This window comes from Dipteris shenzhenensis, chromosome 30 (assembly GCF_047967505.1).
Source record: "Dipteris shenzhenensis isolate YYH24624 ecotype China chromosome 30, Dip_SZ_1.0, whole genome shotgun sequence".
NCBI lineage: Eukaryota > Viridiplantae > Streptophyta > Polypodiopsida > Gleicheniales > Dipteridaceae > Dipteris > Dipteris shenzhenensis.
In genome coordinates this window covers 41,910,405-41,924,933 of record NC_141625.1, presented here as the reverse complement: position 1 = coordinate 41,924,933, position 14,529 = coordinate 41,910,405, and the positions used below count along the sequence as shown (strand labels likewise).

The window sequence follows — 14,529 nt, the reverse complement described above, 5'->3', positions numbered from 1 at the left end:
ATTTAGATGAGACATAATAGCAGTTTTCCGTAGTGGTGGACTCGTTGGGCAAGTAAAGTTCCGACCTAGATTTGGTTTTCAGATTTCAGGATGCATAATGCTTTCAAGCACACATGAGGTGTTGGAGATCAGCATCTCCTGATATACCACCCCATGAAGAACCCCTGTTCTGGCACTATTTATAGGCCCCCTCTCTCACTTGTTTGGCATCTCAGTGGAGCACCATCTGTGCACTTTCAGCAGCAATTTTGGGGGTTTTGCCTAAGATCCCCTGCAGTCTCTCGTCTCTCTCTCCTTTCAGTTCAGTTTGTTGTGTGGTTTGCTCTCCCTCTGTCTCTCTCTCCTTTTCTGTTCAGTTCCGCTGCACTTCTCACATGAGGCTACCAGTAACAAAGACGCTAAATAAATCATTTATGCGACTTGTGGGTCACATTTGGGAGGAGCAATCACCAAATTGACCCTATATTGCCTTGCTATTTCTAAAAAAGGGGATCTCATACAGGCCTCGAGGCCATGGTCCAGGATGGGAGAAAAAGTGACTATTCCCATCCTAAATACTTGGTCTAGGATGGGAATACTGATGACAAATAGATCCCTATCTTAAACCCATGGTAATCCTTCCATGTGCTAAGGTCCTAAGTCAACCCATTTGTGCAGTCATGGCATGTCCTTGTCCCCATCTCTCTCTCTCTCTCTCTCTCTTATATATATATAAATATATATAAGACTAGAATATATCCAATCGCCCAAATTCAGATTTTTGTTTTGTTCTAAAGACCGATTTCCTACAAACGAAATTGAGGTAACCAAAAAAAAAAAACAAAAGACAAAAAAAGACATACTTAGCAAGCAAAGCAACATTTATGTCATCATCAGTGCCCAAGCATAAGTAGCTATATTGGGTTTCTAAAGACCTACAGAGTCTCTTGGCAAACCCAGTGCTTACTAAAAAATGTCAATTAAACAAAAGAGAAAGAAACAAGAAATAAAGAGAAGGTGTCTACGCAAAAATAAACAACAAATCAAGAAACAAAATCGACCAAAAAATAGGAATAAAATCTCTCTCTCTCTCTCTCTCTCTCTCTCTTTCTCTCTCTCTTAGGAACATGCCCAAACTCATTCTCTAATAACACAATACATAGTGCAGCTTCATAGTCATTCATAGAGCTGAAAACCATAAACTCAATCATACATACCAGGAACTAGCTATTATGGCATCCCCTCTGACATTCATTAATACTCAACATTGGGTGTAGACCATAGTATAAGCGTATGCTCTCGCAAATACAAACCCACACATACTTGAGCATCCATTTATGCAAAAAGTTCTTCATACTGAGTTTCTATAGGCACTCTAGACATGAAGGGCAGACTCAGCCATGACAAACGCTAGCACTAAAGGAGAAGGCTAATCAAGAAGTATATATCTAGATGAATCCAGGAACATTCCCAAACTCATCCTCTAAATCAATCAGACTGGACTAGCTGTGCAGGTGACGTTTTTCAAATTGAGCATTGGTTGATATGCCAGAGGTGACATTAAATATTTAACTAGCTTACGAAATGAAGGTTTGTAACGTTAGCCCATAAGACAGTGTCCAAGTCACAGGCCAAACATACACAGAATGGGTATAGACTCCTAGGAGAGTGTAATACTAGCTATAAAAGGTTATGGCCATACATGGAGTGTAAAAAGGAGTCTATTGGAACACATTGTTCGATTGATGGAACACATTATTCAATTGATGGTAGCACATCTCAATATAACAATCTGGACATATGACCTTTGAGTTTAAAACGATTCTATTGGAATACATCATTTAATTGATGGATTACTGCTTTACTGCATCATGAGTACTCCCTGTAAGCCCAGTCTACAGGCAGCCAGTTTGATTTCTACTGTTGCTGTGCTCAAGGGTCTACAAAACAGAAATGCACAAGATTTTGGCAAAAGGTTTAAGAGAAAGATGTTCTGTAGTAGAAGCCAGAGATTAGAGAAAAAGAAACGATACCTATTAAGCAAGGTGAATCACTAGATTTTGGCATGTCTTACCTTACATGAAAAGGTTTAAGAGAAAGATGTTTTGTAGTAGAAGCCCGAGATTATAGAAAAAGAAACGGTACCTAGTAAGCAAGGTAAAGCGTATATTCTCATTCGTAGCCAAGCATAATCTGCCTTTCGTGTTTTACTAGTTGAAATTATCCAAATAGGAGGCAACTCCAAATTCCAACAAAGTATCCAAAAAATGCCACCGACCTCGGGTGTCAAAATGCATTCAATAACATTTGCAACCACAATTACTCCCCAAATCAAGGTGCACGTGGTTAAAAAGCTAGAATACAGAGTCAAACCCTCAGAGCCACAAGTGTCAGCTGGCCATTGGGTCTCTAGGAGGATGCTCTGTACATGTTAGAAACCCAGTTCCCAAGGTTAAAACATGCCAAGGGGGTGAGAGGACAATATATCACAATACCTTGTATGATGAGCCGCAAACCAAAAGGTGTTCTGTCCAAGGTCCCTTGACATGAACTCCACCTTCCAATCGGTTCTATTAGCATTGCATTGTCAGCGGAAATGAAGCAGTGCTTTTCCAAGGTTTGCTTTATTGTGTGCATTATTAGTTCAGAAAACCTCAGTCTGTCTCCTCTGCAAGATGTGAATGACTAGAAACCCAAAAAGGGCTGCAGAGATTTCCCTGGTAAAACACGTTTTCAAACTCACTTTTCAAAGGCAGCAAGTCTCCAGAGGCAAGAATGAAGAGGATCAGCAGCAAAAGAAGGCTTTAGTCTGGGGAAGGCAAGGTGTCATGCTGAGCCAAGGGCAGCAGAGGGTCTAAGTAACGGACAGCGGATGGGGAGAATGAACTTGATGGTTCCATTCATTTGAGCCAATCCACGCTTCTGAAGAGAGGCTCTGAGATAAGATTGCACCTACATTGGCCAGTTCCCTACATGTTGCTACCTGCGGAAAAAGGCCTGCATCCACAAGCTGCCCTACATCTTCATCCACACAATTGAAAGAATCGAAACTTGGAAGAACATCTAGCCCTGCATCCTCCCTCCCTTCATCCTCTTCTGCTTCTAGTCCTTGCCTGCAGGAGCAATCTCGGTGAGCAGAACAAGTTTCTGCACTGACGTCCTGGCCCTTTGGCATTTCCTTAAATCCCTCCCGCTGCAGGGCGTCGTCCTCCAACCATATCTCGTTCACCGCAAAGCAAACACCTTCTCCGACAAGCAAGCTTTGAGCTTCTCCATCCACACACAACAAAGAAGTAGGGGGTGATGACTTCTGCTGTGTTGGATTCCAACGACATGACGTGGGCACTGTGCTCCCACCGTTGTGTCGTTTAGAATCTCCTATCCTTATGCTTCTGTCTCTTTGTATCTCCTCTTCCAATATCATAGACATTATCCCTGTGTAGGCCCTCTGTATCAGCCGAAACAATCTCAAGGCCAGCGAGCGCGCTTCATCCTTGACAGCTTCGATATCCCTTTCATCCACAAACTCGCATCGATCTACAAAGTGGGCAGCCTTGTCGGGTCGATGCTTTAAAGAGATCAACAAAGATGCTCTTTCTACTTCCGCTCTGGAGCAACCCCTGGACACACCGAGGATCGTGTGATAGTCCACCGTGCTGTCACCGTTCAGCCTCTCCCTTATGGCAGCTGATTTACTGGTTATAAAGTCAATGCAGCCCAGAAAATCTGTGTCGTGCGTATTCTGTGAACGAATCCAACTGGGGGGCTCGCGAAGATTCTGATTCCGGAACACGGTTTCGTAAACAGCTTTCAACTGCTCCAAATCCTGCAAACACTCAGAAAAGCATCCTACCATCTCGTACAGAGATGCTCTGGTGCTGAGAGCCTCGGCACACATCGGATTTAATGCCAAGGTCCTATTACAATCTGCGATTGCATCAGCGATCCTACCCGCTGCTTGGTATGCTGTAGCTCGATGCATGTAGCACTCAGCAATGAATCCTTGAGGAGTGCCCCTCCGTCCATCCAATATTTTAGAGAAATGCCTTGCTGATTCCACATACAGTCCAGCCTCAAGCGCAGCTAATGCAGCGGCTCTCCGCCTTAAGAGGAACTTGATGTTCCCCAGAAGGTGGCTCACAAGATCAGAATCTGCGCCAAGCGCATTGTCAGCACAAAAGCTATCCTCCCGCATGCAATTGCTCTGCTTTCTGAAAGCAGCAGAAGCGGCTCGCTTGCCATTTGACAGGAGAATCATTGCATCTTCCATCATTCCAAGATGGCAACAGGCTTGCCCAAGCACAATGTACCTCCACTGTTCTCTGTCACATTTTTTGGAGAGCCCGACCCATTTCTTTCTCAGCTTAAGGAAAGAAAAGAACTCGGAAAACGATCGCTTCCTGCACTTCCCTTCGGGAGGATGAGCTACGAGCAGTCTGACCTTCTCCTTCTCGACATGATTCTCTAAAAAGGTCGTTTGGGTCTTGAAACTTGGAATGAAGTCATGTAGCAGGTTGGCAACGTCCTTGAAACGCCTCAGGCAAAGGAGGGCTCTCGCTTTCAGCTCCAGCGCTTTCTCCCACTGAGGAGAGAGTTTAAGGGCAGTGTCGAGAAGACTTAGCGCCGAGTAGATGTCCGCAGGCTCCTGGCTGGACAACAGCTGCCTTGCGTGTACCAGGTGTTTTTCAGCAAGCTGAACAAGTCATTACACAGGGTGAGTTTCAAAAACGATAGAGCGAAAACGGTTGCAAACTTGAGAGCGACAACCACAAACAGACATACGGACAACCGTGGGTCTTCTATGAAACCAGAAGTTTAGGCGGAAGAAACAGATCTACGACATGAAGCAGGTGAGGGTAGCAGGGACTCTGCTCGCAGATCGGGGAAACTCGAGGAAAGAATCATCAGGGGGGGAAACTCGAGGAAAGAATCATCAGGGAGAAGCTAAGTCCCTGCACCTAGAAATCACCTCCATCTACCGCGACCGTGGGGGCTTTAGAGAAGGGAGGTGTGGGAGATACTCTGAGGTTCCAGAATGAGCCGATCCAAACCCCGGTGCGAGCAATGTTTGAGCTAGAAACAGCAGGGAGGGTGAGAATGCGAGGCGAAAAGGAGGCGCAGCTGATGACTGACGCAAGGAACGGCGGAAGCGAGGAGCAGAAAGAGAGCGAGAAAGGAGGGAAGGAGGGGGGGTGAGAGGGGGAGATACCTTTCTGCTACTGATCCAGAGCTGGCGATGCAAGAAGGCCAGCGAAGGCATGGTGGAGGAGGCGGCGGCATTCACTCAGGAGGAGGAGCAGAGGAAGACGATGATCATGGCCGGAAAGATGAATTGTGATGAGAGAGTGAGTGATTGAGTGAGTGAGGGAGAAGGGCAGATGAGAGGAAGAAGTTGAAGCTGGTGATGATGATCAGATGAAAAAGAAAAGGGTCCCTCTCTCAGATGATCACACACTCTCTTCTGCAAATGCTCTTAATTCTAATTCAATCTTTGCACCTCCCAAACGATTCTCACCACATGCACCGCAACAATGCCTTCATTATTATTCTAATCTCTGCTCCTCTGGATCGGATTTCTTCCTCATTTCCATAGCTCATTACGACTTCCTCCTCTTCCTAATCTGTTTATTGTGCTTTTGAAAATCGGCTCTGATATATACCTTTACCATTCTCATCCACCTTCCTAATCTGCTCTTAGACCTTCCTACCCTTCAGTGTCTTTGCTGCAATCTGTCGTCTCTTGTCTCCTCATTCCTATACACCTTCCTGCACTCCGTCCGTGACTTGGGCAAACGGCCATCATTCCGGTAAGCATGCGAAGCGGGCTCATTCGTAATGTGGTCTGCCCAATCAAGCAGCCGCCTATCTATAAGAAGATGAAAGGAATGATTCAGATTGTAGCAGCAATTGGACGCTCTGTTAAATTGGGTTTCAATCCGCAACACACATGATATGCGGAAAAGGTCTACATTGCTGATTAAAGGTATTGTTGAGTGGGTGACGCAAAGTAGCTAACAGGTGATTAGTTTATGTCAGTTGGATGCCGCAATATACAAAATAAGAATTGGGAGGGTGTGGAAGGCGTTGTTGCCACACAAGGAGGGTACAATGTGCTTTCCACTCCAGAAAGCAAGCGTGCCTCGCTCGCCTTCTTTACGGTAAAGTCACTCGTTGACGGAAACAATTTCGGACGCTCTTTGATCTCACCGTGAAATTATCCGCGCATCATTTCGGCAACTTTTGCGTAATTCTTCATTTACGACTGCGGATTCCGGAATCGAACCGAGATTTTCCACTGCTGCAGCACCAACCACTTGAACGCACCGGTGCGGCAACTGCGTCGGAATTGCTGGGGACAAGCGACTAGTAACGGAATGGCGCGATTTCTGTTGCTATAAATTGCTGGGATTGTAAAATCCGGCGATCAATCGGTCCAGAAGAGCTAGGGTAATCAATGCTAAAATAGGTGATCAAGCGATTGTCCCGACATAGTCATCTCTACAAAATGGCAAAGTTAAAACGATGACATGTGTCCACAACGTTGACGAATGTGTTTGAGATGTTGAAAAAATATAATAACAAGAACTTTAGGGATTGATGGGACTCAAGCATCTTGACATCTGCACACACACACACACACTTCTACGCCTCAAAGAAAGGGGTGGTGTTCCCTTGTGTCTTCACCCACTTTTGTAAAGCACAAAATTTCACCCTTGCAATCCAAGAAACTTCAACACATGAGTCTCAAATCAAAACAAGGGGAGTGTTGTTTTCCACTTTAACATCACTCTTGTTTTCCTACTTGCACTCCCTAAGGCAAACTTCAAGGAAGCCTTCTATTATTATTTGGCATTTTGTAGATTTCTATTGTAAAAAGCATCTTCATGGGAATGCACTCTAATTTCAAAAAAAGTTTAACCAAATATTAATGCACATTGATGGCTACACAAATGTAAACTCGGAGTAATATTTTCTCAATGAAAGACCAAAAACATTTTTCTTCATGAGGCAAGCATCTAATAAACTTGAATTTGCACTCAATTCTTGTAACAACTTGCACACAACATTGTATTGATTCTGCCTCAAGGGCTAAGGTTAATAATGTACGAAAAACCCACTATTTAGGAGAGTGAAATAAACATCACATCAAATCTTGTAGAAGTGATGACTCATTAATATCTACAATTCCATGATGATACCAACATGGCAAGGGTGGGGGGAGGAGGGGGAGAGAGAGAGAGGGGGGGGGGGGGGGAGATGCACATCTAAGAAGAGCTTTGTTTCATTGCATGTCTTCCTACAGTCCAATACACAATTAAGGTAGCCTTCCACATAGCACCTCAAAAAGGAGGAGTTTCAAGGTCTCCCATTTTCCCTACAACTTGACGAATTTACTAGGACTGATAGCCACAAAAGTTAAGGTTGCAACTTGTACCCAATCACTTGCACGAGGGCATAAGGGTCTTTGCATAAGAGATCAAGGCGCCTCCCATGCTGATTCCAAAATGGCAAGGATGGAGAGAGAGAGAGAGAGAGAGAGAGAGAGAGAGAGAGAGAGAGAGAGAGAGGAAGGGAAAGGTGGGGAGGGGGGGGAGGGGATGAGGTTTTATAGTTGAAAACAATAACAAAGTGCAACAAAACAAAGCTCTTGCCTTCATGGTCAATCTTTCTACATTCCAATACATAAACGAGGCAATCTTCCACATAGGACCCTATAAAAGGAGGAGTATTAAGGTCTCCCATTTTTGGAAAAAGGTGGGTTGGCACAGTGTCTCCCTGTGGTGGTGCATGTTTGTGGGTTCTGGTAGTGTAGGTGGGTGTTTCAAGCACCCAAGGTGGGATGAGATTACTGACACGTACTCCGAGGAAAAAAAGATGAGTGAAGACAAGACTGAAGAGATGAGGTGAAATCCTGAGGGCGAGATCCATACACTAGTTTGTATGCATGCAAAACTTTTTTATGGAGTATTGGCATATTGCGGAGGTTTTTAAAACCCAACTCAGTGCCATTTGTTGGGATGCATGCTACTCAAGATCAAGACTGGAGAGATGCCTTGGAGGTCTCTTTGGAAGGATTGGATATTAGAGTGTCGGAGAGCCAACATGCTTTAATGGCTAGGCCATTTGATCACAACAGATTTTTGATGCCTTGAAGAAGATGAAGAAGGACCGGTCCACAGGTCCTGATGGTCTCCCAACAGAGTTCGTTCTTTGTTTTTGGGACACAGTGGGGGATGATCTAACTGAGATGCTTAATGCCTTTGTGAGAAGGGGGTTCCTTTCGACATATGTAAATGCAGGACTAATGAAGCTTTTTCCTAAACGCCATGTTGAATACGTCATATAAAATCATGGCTAAGGCTATGGCTCTCCATATTCGATAGGTGTGTATGCAGGTGGTTGATGGGGAATAGAACAAGTCAAGAGAGCTCTTTAACAACATTCTGAAACATTTTGACTACCTTGGATTTTATACTGAAAACTGGTCAAAAGTGTATGCTATTTGGTTTGAATTTAGCTAAAGCATATGACATGATAAGATCGGACTTTACCCTAAAAGTTTTTTCTCGATTAGGGTTTGGAGATGGCTTTGTGGCAATGCTATTCACTCTCTTTCTGCATTTCATTGTTTGAATGGAAGCATGGTTGGGTGTTTTGATCTCCATCATTCTATCCGACAGGGGTTGCACCGTTATTATTTGGGAGTTTGTATGGTTCCTCTCGTGGATATTCTTAAGAGGTGTGTCAGAGAAGGAAGTTTGAAGGGAATTTTCTTGCTTGAGGCGGGAAAGTTATGTGCACAACTCTTTGCAGATGATCTACAAGCTCTGGTACATGAGGATCAACGGAATGTGTAGTCTCTACTGCAAGTTATGCAATATTTTTGCAGGGCCTAGGGATTCAAGTGTAGATGGCAGATGGGGCACGTTTAAGGGGGGATGCTAGCCTTTTTGAAGGCATTTGGTGGGGAAAAGTCATGACAGTAAGGGATATGCCACTTGCAAGAATTATTAATAAGAAAAGCCTAAATTACTAGTCTCACATGTTGGATCCCGAGAGGGGTGATTGGCTCTCACTTGATTGTATTATTACTAAATTCTCATCAACTGGGAGGGAGACATCCTTAGTCCAGAGTATTTTGGATCGATTATCGGAGTCTTGGCCTACTATTTGTGTTGAATCTCATGCTTGGAGAGTTAATCAATGGTAACAAGGCAGGGCTCGATTGAAAGATATCACTGTCAAAACTTTGTATTGAGGGCTCCTAGAGGTGTCTCCCTTACCTCTTGGTCTAAATATTAAAGTGGGGGCTACTCTACTCCCTATCTTAGTGGAGGGCTAGATATCAAGGTATATGGAAAGGGTCCAGAATGGCAAAGTCTAGTTTTTGATGGGAAGATAATCCATAGTGGATGCCCCTACAGGCTAAACTGGCTCATCATATGTCGATTAATCACTTATGTCTATTGTATGGTAAGGCTACATAGGTCATGAATCATCTATTTTGGTGCTGTCTGTAGCTAGGAATGCATGGAGTTTGCTGTACAATGGACCAAGATTATGGCAAGATTTGACCTGGGTTTAAACTGAAAGGCAGTTTTATTGGAAAATGACTTAACCTAGCCCCCCTCACTGAGCCCAACCCCAAACAACAAAGGGTGCCCAACACATGGCATATCTTACTATCTAATTGCCCTATCAAAGCATTTGGCTGACTAACTTTAGGCTCTATAGAAGGCCTTTGATTAGCCCTCTACCGAACTATTTGAGGGTTGTCTAGCTTACATGCAAGTCATACCAATCTTGTGGTGATTGGCATAGGATGTAGCCCATGTGGCAACCTACAAAGCTACCCACATGGCCACCCTACTGCAACATATAACTCTGAGAGAGAGAGAGAGAGAGAGAGAGAGAGAGAGAGAGAGAGAGAGAGAGAGAGAGAGAGACTTTGTAGCTTTATAGATAGTCTTCTCATCTGCACTAATGTATAGTAGGACACTCGAAGGACGCAACAAGCATTAAACCTATTGCAAATTCATGTCATGACTACTTCTATAGGTAGTGCAATCCTTGCAAAAAAAGAGAGAGCATAAATTTTAAAGAGATGACACATGATTGGATTGCTACACCCTTTCACCATAGAGAGTTTTTCTTCATTGTTGAATGGACCAACTGCATCAAATTTTAGTATAATTAAAGACATCGATGTATGGTGGCTCCATTGGAATCATGCAAAGTTATGATAGCTTGTTGAGATTAGGCTACCCACACTTGCCTCAAGGATTGAACTAAAGGTTGATGGCTATGATTGCATACTTAAGGGTTAGTTTGCTCTATTGAAGGGCTGGTCTTCTCTTTTAAAGGCTAGTTTTTGCCTTGCCATGTAGCTATACACTACCATAATGTAACTCATGCTATAACTCCACTATTGTCTATGCATGTGTTGCTGCTGTATGGTTGTTTGCAAGCCCTAGTTGGTTTGATGTCATATTGACTAGCCTTATGGGATGATAGGGCCAACCCACAACCCATAGCCTAGCCCTATGAGCCCTTGTGGTGGGCCTAGGCTATAGCCATGTGGCTACATAGTTATCTGCATGGTAGCCCATGTGCTACCCACATGGCAGCCACTTCTTGCCTCTTCTCTCTCTCTCTCTCTCTCTCTCTCTCTCTCTGTTTAGATCTCATGGCATGCTGCCACACAAGAGTGTAAAAGTCATTATATATATGATTCTTATAAATTCAAAAACCATAAAATCTATACTTTTTGACACAAATGGCTATGGCTTATGAAGAATTGAACTTGAAGCATATCTAGAAATGACCACCACACTAGGGAGCCATCATCTCAAACATCCTTAACCTCTTGTGATAACATTTTAAGATTTTGAATTCTTGAAAGTCCTATCTATAACCTCAAGCATCATATTTTGTTCACTTTCATCACTAATGTCATCATTACACTCATGATCGATGTCATCCTCATTTTCATGTACATGATCTCCTCCTTGTTGAATGGCATCAATGTTGGTAATTTTTTCTACTTCATATTCATTACGATGCTCATCATCGATATTGGCATCAATATTCATGGTCTCATCTCCTTCATCTTCATCTACATTATGGACATCCACATCTATACTTTTAAAACTATATCTACCATTACGATTTACGTGTATCACATGTAACCAATTCTCATTACTTGCATCATTATGGGAAAATGCTTTCTAGCAATGCCTAGGCAATACCATGGCAATACAAATGATTCATCATATGAGCAAAGTACTTTTGAAGAATCAATAGCATAAAAACCATTTTTCTCCATTTTGGCTATTGCACTTCAAGCCATTAAGCTTTGAATAGCACAATTTATAATGCAATTCCAGTATTATTTCCAATACTCCAACATAATTTAGCTTGTTTTCCACCAAATGTCTCGTATGCTTGCATGACTTTGTTGTTAAATGATGGAACAAGACTAGAGTCCATGGTAATTCATCATCGATTGATCCTCTTATCTCAAAATTGATGACCATAGGCTACACCTCATAGACACATGCTTGTAATAGTATGTAAATTTTGCAAGTTAACTTCTTGAGAATGAAAGTTCCAAGAATGAATTTAAGTAAATTAAAGGTGAATAAAGAAGCAATTTTACTTATATGCCAGTCACATTTGAATCATATCTCCTCCTCCTCATAAGTGACATGGGAGTATCAAAAGCCCCATGGATCGCAACGGCCTCATGGAGTATCTTTTTAAAAAGAAACAAGATCTTATAATGTAATGAATTCACTAAGATTGCTCTTTCATATATTACATATGCATGTTGAAATTCACATTATTTCCACACATTATAAATATGTTTTTTCAACCTTCATTGTTGGCAAAACGAGACAGATAGGAGCTACTTGAAGATAATTGTGATGAAAGATTAGAAAAGTGAGGGAGATTGTGTAGGAAGGAATGATAGAGTGAGTTGCAGTGATGCTACTACTTGTATCTATGAGGATAGTGATTGAAGGATCCTTGATCATCAAGGGAAAAGTGTACATGACATAAGGAGATTGCATAGAGCGGGGTTCCGCACTTGTTCTATTGAAAGTTTTTTGGATCTTCATTTGCATGTAAGAGCTTAGCTAGCTCATATGTTTGACCATATTGGATATTTGTATTGCTATCATGGGTAGTAATGGGAAATATGTCTATATGAAATTGTATTTTAAAACATTGAGGTTGGCCTTGACAAGTAATGTTTGGGGAAAAGGTAATACTAAGGAGGAGGGTGAGAGTGAGCGCATTGGGCTTTTGGAAAGTAAGGGAAGAATTGAGCCAATTGATTACTAGTACTTAAGTCGATATCCATGAGAGTGGGAGTGGGAGAAGAGGTAGGGGCTATGATTGAGAAGTCTATAGATAGGAGGGAGGGAGCAACCTAGGGTGAGGGTTGGGTTGATTCATATCTCAGTGCAATGGGTAATTTGAAGAGCCTAGGTGATAGTGGTTATGTCTTGAGTGTGGGTCCACTAGCAAAGGATTGGAGTTTTTCCCACCATAGAAAGTGGAGTTTGAGAGGTTCCTTCATTGTATGAGGAGGGGTTAATAAGATAAAGAAAAGTATAAAGGAAGCAAGATCCATCCTATAGGTTATAAAATGAAGAAGCAAAAGACTATTGTAGAGCTAGATGATTATTGGATGGAATGTTTTAAATGACATGGGATAGCCTCCTCACCATTTCTAGGAGTAACTCCCATTCAAGTTGGTAGCCATTCATGCACCTCTCCTCCATGAATGTAATAGCTTCTAGTACATCAAAGTACACAATTATTACCTAAGAGCTAGATGCCAAACCAACATTTTGCTATAGCTTACAATTATGAGTCAATTAGTTGCTTACAACATTTAGCTATAGCTTACAATTATGAGCCAATTAGTTGCTTTTCTCCAAATGGTCAAGACAATTGGACACCCATGGAATAAGTGGGTATTATTTTCATAAGCAACCTTACACATTAGGAAGCATAGACTCGTACCTTAAGTGGAGAGCTAGCAAATGGTTTAGAAGTTGCCACAAAACAAAACCAAATTTACATTTAAAGTGGCAAACCATAGACCCCTGCATCTTGTAATCAAGGCCTTCCATTGTATGTTCTTATCCAAACTTTGGTTCAGCTAGATTCGAATGACTTCATGAACATTACTTCAATGGTAATTGCCATAGTTCTTTGCTTTTTCAATGGTAGGGCCAATTATTGAGTGCCACCCACAAATCCATTAGAGGGGGGATATATGTAGGCCAAGAGATTCCAACAGGGAGCATCATAGAGTTCAAGGTCAGGTCATCATCATTGTGAAGTCAAACCTTACTGAGTTGGTGAGAAGGCATATGTTATTGATGTTATTACATCCCTACCTATTGATTTTAACTCATGGCTTGTTCATAACCTTTGCTATTGAGGGGAGATGTTGAGAGCTTGCTCTTGAGTCCTTGTTGGCTATTAGCTCTATCTTGGTGATATGAGCCTATTTGCTTTAACTACTTTAGTAGGGTCTATGTAGAGGTTCTGCCATCTTTTGGTAATTTTGTCAATAAGAAAAAATCAAAAAAGGAGAGAGGAATTCATAATGCCAATAAAGGAAAGAAAAAAGAATTACAACCTTGTCATTGAAAAGGTGCTTCCAAAAGAAAGAACGAAGCACGCAAAAGTAATCTACTAGGAAGGCCAAAGTAATGTGCGTTACAATGCTACTTAACACAAAAACGTATGTTTTGTGAGAGAGGTAGCGCCAGGTGCCTTCTGCTTGTGTGATTTCATCTCCAATTTGCCCCTCAAGGGTGCATCTTCTTTTGACATAATGTATTTCCATGGGGCTATTTTGGCAATGCACATGAAGAGAGAAATATAGTATAAAATATCTGTTTCCGTGGAGCTATTTTGGTGATGCACATGAAGAGAGAAACACAGCTTAAAACTGACAAACATTTTGTGGAGATTCAAGCATTAGTCGCTATCCACCTTGCAGCCGAGTTGTTTACATAGAATTCATAAGGCCATGGCTGTCTCCATGTCGCCGTTTTTAAAATTTTTTTGACATATACTTAATACATCATTTTTTTCTGTTTTCTGTGCACATTGGACATTGGTTGCATGTTGTAGGCACCTCGTAATGGCAATCACAAGTTCACATGGTTTATTTCCAAGGGTCTCCACTACGAACTTGCAAACCAGTGGCCCCGACATGCTATACACCCTCTACACACCCTATAGTGACCATCCCCTCAAAAAACCATCATCTAGTGGTGGAAATCTATACTCCAACTGATCATTACTGGTTGCATTGGCGCCCCTCCAAACCATGGTGCCAACGAGAACACCTACGGGCGCATAAATGTGTGGCCTTTGTGGATGCACCTCCAAGTGCATCCGATGGGTTATGCATCTGCTCTAGCGAAAGGTTTTTTGGGCATCCTTGGGATCCAATGCCAGTATTGGGGAGCTCATTTAAGGGTTTGTGGGGGGATGCATATGTGAGTAGGCCTCCCTCGT

At 42.4% G+C, this 14,529-nt stretch overlaps 1 protein-coding gene across 2 annotated transcripts; it reads right to left on the bottom strand.

Moving 5' to 3' along the window:
• Positions 1-1,791: 1,791 nt before the first annotated feature.
• Positions 1,792-5,790, bottom strand: LOC147882143 (uncharacterized). Of its 2 annotated transcripts, XR_015543958.1 has the most exons (3): positions 5,189-5,790; positions 2,475-4,672; positions 1,792-1,919 (listed from the first exon to the last, which is right to left on the bottom strand). XR_015543958.1 is itself a non-coding variant. In XM_087401762.1 (2 exons), the coding sequence occupies exons 1-2, from the start codon at positions 5,237-5,239 to the stop codon at positions 2,834-2,836; spliced, it is 1,890 nt and encodes a 629-aa protein (XP_087257888.1). In that variant the 5' UTR covers positions 5,240-5,790; the 3' UTR covers positions 2,239-2,833. The 2 variants fall into 2 exon arrangements, 1 of the variants encoding a protein (XP_087257888.1); XM_087401762.1 differs by lacking the exon at positions 1,792-1,919 and having other exon boundaries at positions 2,239-4,672.
• Positions 5,791-14,529: the final 8,739 nt, after the last annotated feature.